A 7848-nucleotide genomic window follows, 5' to 3' on the forward strand; every position below is an offset into this window, starting at 1 on the left:
TCTGATTTACCTTTGAAACTATCAGCCTGCTGTTCAACTGATTCTCGTACCATTTTCCAAAAGCAGTCTGATACAGCAAGGCTTAAATTCCTTGTAGTTACCTGGTGCGCCTTTAGCATGCTTGTCCTATGGTAAAGAACAACAAAAGCTAAAGTGTTTTAATTGGCTAAGAGGACAACAGTACTACCTTACTGATTTCAGAACGTGTTTGTTAGGATGAGAACAGCAACGTATACATTTTATAGCTGTCCAATAGAAGTCTCAGCAATGAAGAAATGCTTCTACATGTGCACTTTCCAATCTGGTAGCTATTTATCACATTCAGGACCTGAATGTATGGCTTTATTTAATTTTAACTAATTTAAATTTAAATAACCACACAGGGCTAGTGACTATTGCATTGGAAAGCACAGCTGAACATATCAGCTTCCTAATAGATAATAGGCAAGAACTATTTTGCCTTATTGTACTAATCTAGTAGCAAATGCCTTTTCTACTTCAATAAACGTTCTACATATAATTTTTTTTTTTTTTTAATATAACTAAGTTCCATTAAATGAAAGGTTGATGGTTCAAAGCCGCCGCTCCTTGGGACCCATACACAGGTTGCTGAGTCAGACCCAACTCAATGGTACTTGCAACAACACTGCAAGGTCGAGAGTTCAAACTCACCCGCAGTTCTGTGTGAGACAACTCAGGCTGTCTTCTCCAGTAGTAAACACGTGCAGCCTCAGAAACAAGGTCGCTATGAGTCGGAATTGACTCAATGACAGCAAGTCTGGTTTGGGTTTAGGTTACTTTGTAAGTAAAACAATTGAAGTAGTGTCTGTGTGGACTGTTAGGGTCCATCCTTAGGCCAACATTATGAGTACTGCCCATGTGATCAACTGTTCCCTATTCTGTCAAAGATTGTCTTAAGGACTTGCTTATTAGATCCAGGTCACTAATGGTAAAAATTTTGGAAATTTGATGCTATATAAAAAAAAAAAAAAAAATCAAGTGAAAAGCTTCATTTAAGCCGACTATAAAATCTTTTAACTCTTGACTGTAAAATCTTTAAATATTGAACAAGACACCTACTTTAATAGTTTTGAATTCTGGAAAAATTCTTCTTCATATTCTCTTATAGCTTCAATGCTTTCAGAACTATTTCCTAGGGGAAGATGATGGCCACATTTTCATTAAGAAAACTCATCATTAGTATTTGAAAACAATGCAAACTAAACAATTACAATCCATCTTTACATACCTTTCCCTGTAACAACAGCAAAATAACCCAGAGCTTTCATTGGGAAGAGCTTTCCTTCAATTATCTGTTGAATCTATTTTAAAGAGCAGGGAAAACATATGTGAGGTGTAATTTTTAAAATAACATATCAAAATATTTAATGACACTGTACAAAACATGTTTTGAAAAATATACAAAATAAAATATACAAAAATAGGTACAAAACATTTTAAATGTATTTTAATTGGTATTTAAATAAAAAATATATATTTAAACTTGACTACATGGGAAAAGTAAGGAGCTCTGGTAGCACAGTGGTTACAAATCGGGCAATTAATCTCAAGGTCGGCAGTTCAAAACTACCATCTGTTCTGCGGGAGAAAGATGAGATTTTTTGCTCCCATAAAGATTTGCAGCCTCGGAAACCCTGTGTAGGGTCACTATGAGTTGGAACCAACTCCACAGTACTTAACAACAAGAACATGGGAAAAGTATTATTAAGACCTATGGAACATAATTAAGACTTGGAATGAAGTATGGTCCTCTGGAATCAGAAAGAATTCAATTCAAATCAGAAGTCCTGCTCTTCCATTACTAGCTATAAGGTCTAAGTAATTTTTCTAAAGCCTGTTAATAACATTATATTAGATAATATAAATACTTAGCACCGTGTCAGACACTTAGACACTCAATGTGGGGTAGCTACTATTATTAGCTTCAGATCCATCAGTTACATATAACATACAAGGTATCTACCCTGTAATATCCATTCAGTCTGTTGTCGTTAAGTGACATCGAATCGGTTCCAACCCGTAGCGACCCTGTATAGCGTTTCCAAGGAGCAACTGGTGAGTCTGAACTGCTGACCCTGCAGTCCAGTGTATTAACCCACAGTGCCACACCAGGACTCCATTTAGATTAATATGTGGTTAAGAATATGTGGCTGTTTCAAAAAGTACTTGGAAAAATTTCAGTTTCTTTTCATTTCATTTTTCTACAAACTTTTTTACCTCTTCTTAGACAAGTTACATCCCTAAGCTAATGAGGAATTTTTGGAATCAAAAGGACTGAAATAAGATTCATTTGTACTTCAAAGTACCATTGAATCGCTTCTGACTCATAGGGACCCAGTACAGCAATTATGAGGAGTGGCTGGTGAGTTTGAACTGCTGGCTTGGCAATACAAACCAACCTTATGGTCGAACGCTTATCCTCCAGCACCATATGAGGACTCTGAAACTACTTTGAAGATGTGTACACAACTTTAATACTGGGGAAAGTAGGAATGAGGGTGACTCAAAGAAACTATGTTAGAGAAGATGACAAAGGTACAGCAGGCCTTACTCTTAAAAATAAGGCAAAGCACAGGCCAAAAGAGGCTGTGCAAAAAAGTGTTACTGAACAGGCCCAGTACTGTTACCCTTAGAAGGTCTGTCTGAAATGCTGGCACTTGCCCAGTACCTAAGAACTTGACTAGTAAGCAGTTCCCTACACTGGTATTAAACCTGCACTAAGTAGGTGTGGCTCACTGTGAGATCAATGTGGTTAATACTGAACACCAGCTTTTCTTCTGGGAATATGAATTTTGATGCATGAAGGGGCCTACATGACCAGCCCTGCCCCTATAAAAACTCTTAGGCTCTGTATCTCGAATCAACTTCCTTAGTAAGACAATCCTTAGATATGTTGTTATAACTGTGTAGAAACTCAAGTCGTTTCTTCCAGACTACAAGCCATATACTTTTTCCCTTTGTGATTTTGCTTTGTTTCTTTTAGCTATAATAAAGTGCAGTTAATATGCAGACTATTTGCTGAGTTCTGTGAATCCTTATACCGAATAACTGAACCTAGGGGTGCTCTTGGAGACCCCTGACACAGACATAGAGGCATAGTCCCAAAAAGTCTCAGTTGGAAAGGAGGGAAATATTAAGCAGCACCACCAGGGACGGGAATACTTACAGCATGAAATTACTGCTCTATAGGGATAAGGATAAAATAATAATAATAATGTTGTTGTTGCTAAGTGCCACTGAGTCGGTTCCAACCCATAGCGACCCTGTACAGTGTTTCCAAGGAGCAACTGGTGAGCTGGATCCACTGACCTTGCAGTTCAAATGGCTTTGCAGTCTGGCGCATTAACCCACAGCGCCACACCAGGACTCCAAATGATTATAGAGGACAGCTCATTTATATGTACCGTCCTATTTCAATCCCTGTACGATATATTTAATTAATTAAATCCTCAGGAAGCTACAGTATAGAAAAGTTAAGGAACTTGCCAAAGATAACACAGCAAGCAAATGGTAGAGCCAGGATTTTAAATCAAATACTTTGGTTATATTTCTTTACTCTTAGACACTGCTCTGTAGCATTTCAACAGAAAGCATACCGTAAGTCAAGACTTGCAGTGCATTACAACTTACATGGAATATTGCCTTGAACTAAAATTAGCCTTGTCAAGGAGAAAGGGAGAAACAATGGTGCTAGAGGTTTCAGACAAACAATTCTAAAGACATTAATTCACTACGATAAGGAACACTGGAACATCGTGTTTAGAATTTAAAGAAATTCAGAAATGAAAATGGCCTAAGACATTAATTAGATTAATGGGATGGACTCTGCACTGACAGGATTCAGACAAGTGACAAAATTTGTCCAAGAATATAAAGCTTGTTGTTGTTAAGTGCTGTCGAGTCAGTTCTGATCCATAGCGACCCTGTATAGGGTTTCCAAGGAGTGGCTAGTGAGCTTGAACAGCTAATCTTGTGGTTCAAATTGATTTTGCAATCCAGCACATTGTGGCAAAAATTCGGAGGCCTAACTCCTAATTTAATGACTTTTCTTGCTAAAAACCTGCAGTCTTTTAATGAATTTGGAAAGAATAACATTTTCTGCAGTAAAATGGCATGGGGGGGTGGTCCATGAGGAATGTATACCGTCACAAGCATTATACTAACTTACGACACCAATTAAAAACAATTAACAAAAAACTTAATCAAATAAGAATATCATAATCAAGTTAATGAACCAAGAAAAATCTTGCTGCTGTTTTCTGTTAAAGTATTCCACACAACGTTTTAGTTTTAGTTACACAAGTTTTCCCTATCATATCTGGAGTTTGTACAAAGAATCTGATCTCAGAATTAAGAACTTATCCTCACCCTGCTTGGACTAGCCACATTTTTCTCCGCCAGGTCTACTTTGGTTAAAACAAATATTGTTCTTCTTCCATGAGGATCCATCTGACTGACTAAGTCTGTAACAATGCTGCGTTCAGCATCCACAGAGCCGTCTGATTAAAAAAAAAAAAAAAAAAAAAAAAGGAACACTTAGTAATTGCAAAATGTTAAAAATTCAGCTCTTCTAGCTATAGCCTTGTATTTAGATAATAGCAAGAAAAATTTTTTTGGTTATGAAAAGATATTCTAGCCAGAGAAATGATGTCTACTGAAACAATCTTAACTTCAATTCTATTCATAAACAAAATGAATGAAAAAGAGGAGGCAAAATACTTTTACCATTTATATTTATGCAATCTCAGTACTAAGGGTAAAGCTAGGATTGCTTAAGGAGGAAATGACACTTGTTGTAATGGAAACTTGTCAGGTTGTTTTGATCACATACCATTAATTGTAATTAAGAAAGTCAGAATGCAGGGCCACAGTTCAAATGAGTTATATGATCTATGCATCTGGTGTGATTTTTTACTAAGAGTATGTCAGAGTAAAATGCAGGGCAGTCAATCCAACCCTGTGTCTTCTCATGGTAAATCTGAGCCTCAACATCCTGAAAATCCAGGTCTCAGGGCTCAATAGGCAGACACACTAGAATATCATGATTATGCAGGATCTATCCAAACCACTGGTCCCATATGAATGGTATTTAGATATTTAGTGGGCAAATTGTATTGGCAAGAGCTTAATATTAAAATGGTACTGTAAGAAACAAACAAAACAACTTTTGATTAGACTTACCTTGAATACATAATATGATGGCATTAGGATTCTGCATATAAGCTTTGCTGATACTGAAAATAGTTTCCTTCGTGTCAGGAGCCATGCCTGATGTCACGGTCTTGAAAAAAAAGGTTTTAAATGTCACTATAAATGTTCTTCACAATAAGAATCAAATAGAAAATATGTTTGTATACACTTACATTAATCACACCAGGTAAATCAACAAGCACCATCCTCTGTAGTCCAGGCCCTTTTACATTTAAGGAAATGGTCTATTCAGGAAACATCGACAAAAAAAACAAAAGTGTGAGTACGTGGGGTATTCAGAGTTTTCGATGATATATGGTCTGAAATGTCTATATCTTATTCACTCAGATATGTACTTGATAATATTTTCAAATCCTATAAGTAATTATTCAGGAAAATTGTCTTACTAATTATCTTATACATAATCCTATTACCTAAATATCTTAACATTTTAATAATATATTATTTGGCCTATTAAAAGAGAAAAACCACAATGTATCTTAGAACAGCTGCAGTTTATACATACACAACAAAAACCATGATTTAATTGAAACCATACACCAGTAGTTATCAATGAAAATCTCTGAAATGAATTGTAACCCTTACCTCAGGACTAACGGTACAGCCTTCTTTCACATTTTTCCTCATTCGGATTTCTATTTCATGTCTCAATGCTGCAAGCTATAATGAAAACCAACAAAATCCTAAGAAAACCTTTACATCACAAATATTCTGTTTGTCTTTCATGAGCTTACTAAATTCATAAAGTTACACAGAGAAACCTGTTACTAGGCAAGTCTTCAAAAGACACTGTAAAATTCTTTCTTTTCTACTTACATCTTCTTCTTTGGTTAGATCAAACTCCCGAGAACTATCTTTAAACAAGGCCACGTGGTGAGGACCTTCACTGAGAGTTACCTGAAATTAACAGAAAATTATGCATTTATAATGAAGGCCAGTTCCCACAGTACTAACATGATCCACACACAGAGCCATTGGGATGAACAAATCTGGGTGCTCCTTCAGATTATTAAGAGGGTCATGAACTGTCAACATGGTAGTGCTCAGACTACAATAACTTTTTCCAACTTTTTATTGTGAATTGAAGTATTACAGAGCAAATCATCAGTTTTACATTCAATAAATCACACACTTTTTTTCATCTGAACAATGATAATCCCTTCCATACAACAACAGTTATTCCACTTCCTCCCTATGCTTCCTATTTCCAATCCACATTCCTTCCCATCCCTTCTACTCTGTCCTTATGAAAATGTTCTCCTTTTGATTTTGAATGACTGGCCATTTCATGGTGAGTGGACCTTATTAGTACTGTTGTCCCCAGAATATACCTATCTACAGTTTGGATGACAATTAGGCCATGATGTTGAGTTCCTTTCAAGACCTGAAGGGTAGTGGAGGACGAGTCTCAGATTCACCCAGTCTGTTTCTGACCAGTAAGCCCATGTCTTCACCTGTCTTTATCATTCTTCTGCCAACTTCCCTCTTCTTGTATACTGCCCTTCCTCCCTCTCCCTTTTGACTGCAATCTTTTTTTTAAGTTTTTATTATGAATTGAGTCATAGTTTACAATCATTTTTTTAATCTGTGCTGCTCATATACATTTCACACGACTTGTGATTTCCCCAACAAGATGGCCTGACAAGCAAAATCATTTAAATCTTCTATGATGTATTAAAATACTACTGTCCTCCCACTCCCCAGTCATCAGAATATAGAGCACTATGAATGAAATCACTGCTGAAAAACCAAAAGAAAATCTTGAATCTAACTTCAAATGGGAATTTACTAAGTACATGAAAATTCATTTATTTAACATCTGTTTATTAAGAGTGAACTATGAACCAACACATATGAAAAAAATCGCATGATATATTACATTGGACAAATCTGCTGCAAAAGACTTCTCCAAAGTGTTAGAGGACAGATGCCACTCTGAGGACTAAGGTGCACCTGACCCAATCCATGGCATTTTCAATCGGTTCATAGCATGAAAAAACAAGACAATGAATAAGACAGACGGGAGAATTGATACCTTTGAATTATGGTGTTGGCAAAGAATATTGTATATACCACAGACTTGAAAAATAAACCTATGTTGGAAGAAGTACAGCCATTGTTGTGTTGCTGTTAAGTGCCATCGACCCAGTACCAACTCACAGTGACAATATGCACAGCAAAACAAAACACTGCCTGATCCTGGGCCAACCTCACTACTGTTGCCAAGCTTGACTCCATCGATGCTGCCACTTGGCCAATCCATCTCGTTGGGGTCTTCCTCTTTTTCTCTGACATTCCACCTCACCAAACATGATAGCCTTCTCCAGTGATTGGTCCCTCCTGACATTATGTCCCAAGTATGAGAGATGAAGTTTGGCCATTTTGGCCTCTAAGGAGCATTCTTGGCTGCACTTCTTCCAAAACGGATCTATTGGTTCTTTTGGCATCCCATGGCACTTTCAACATTATTCTCGAAAACCATAACTCAAAAGCATCAATTCTTCTACGGTCTTCCTTATTCACTGTCCAGCTTTCGCATGCATATGAGGTTATTGAAAATACCATGGCTTGGGCCAGGCGCACCTTAGTCCTAAAGCTGACATCTTTGCTCTTCAA

The 7848-nt window shown here is 36.9% G+C and overlaps 1 protein-coding gene across 8 annotated transcripts in view; it reads right to left on the bottom strand.

Annotated features, from left to right (window-relative positions):
- The window catches only part of OPA1 (optic atrophy 1 (autosomal dominant)), a 107358-nt gene that overhangs the window by 43422 nt on the left and 56088 nt on the right, over positions 1-7848 (bottom strand). For all 8 annotated transcript variants that reach the window (XM_006873140.1, XM_006873137.1, XM_006873139.1 and 5 more), the window contains 8 exons: positions 6049-6129; positions 5818-5892; positions 5385-5456; positions 5203-5302; positions 4390-4520; positions 1250-1322; positions 1081-1153; positions 11-126 (listed from right to left, as the gene is read on the bottom strand). In XM_006873140.1, coding sequence (XP_006873202.1) covers positions 11-126; positions 1081-1153; positions 1250-1322; positions 4390-4520; positions 5203-5302; positions 5385-5456; positions 5818-5892; positions 6049-6129 — 721 coding nt within the window. The remainder of the gene's footprint in view (positions 1-10; positions 127-1080; positions 1154-1249; positions 1323-4389; positions 4521-5202; positions 5303-5384; positions 5457-5817; positions 5893-6048; positions 6130-7848) is intronic.

This window comes from Chrysochloris asiatica, unplaced genomic scaffold (assembly GCF_000296735.1).
Source record: "Chrysochloris asiatica unplaced genomic scaffold, ChrAsi1.0 scaffold00224, whole genome shotgun sequence".
Lineage (NCBI taxonomy): Eukaryota > Metazoa > Chordata > Mammalia > Afrosoricida > Chrysochloridae > Chrysochloris > Chrysochloris asiatica.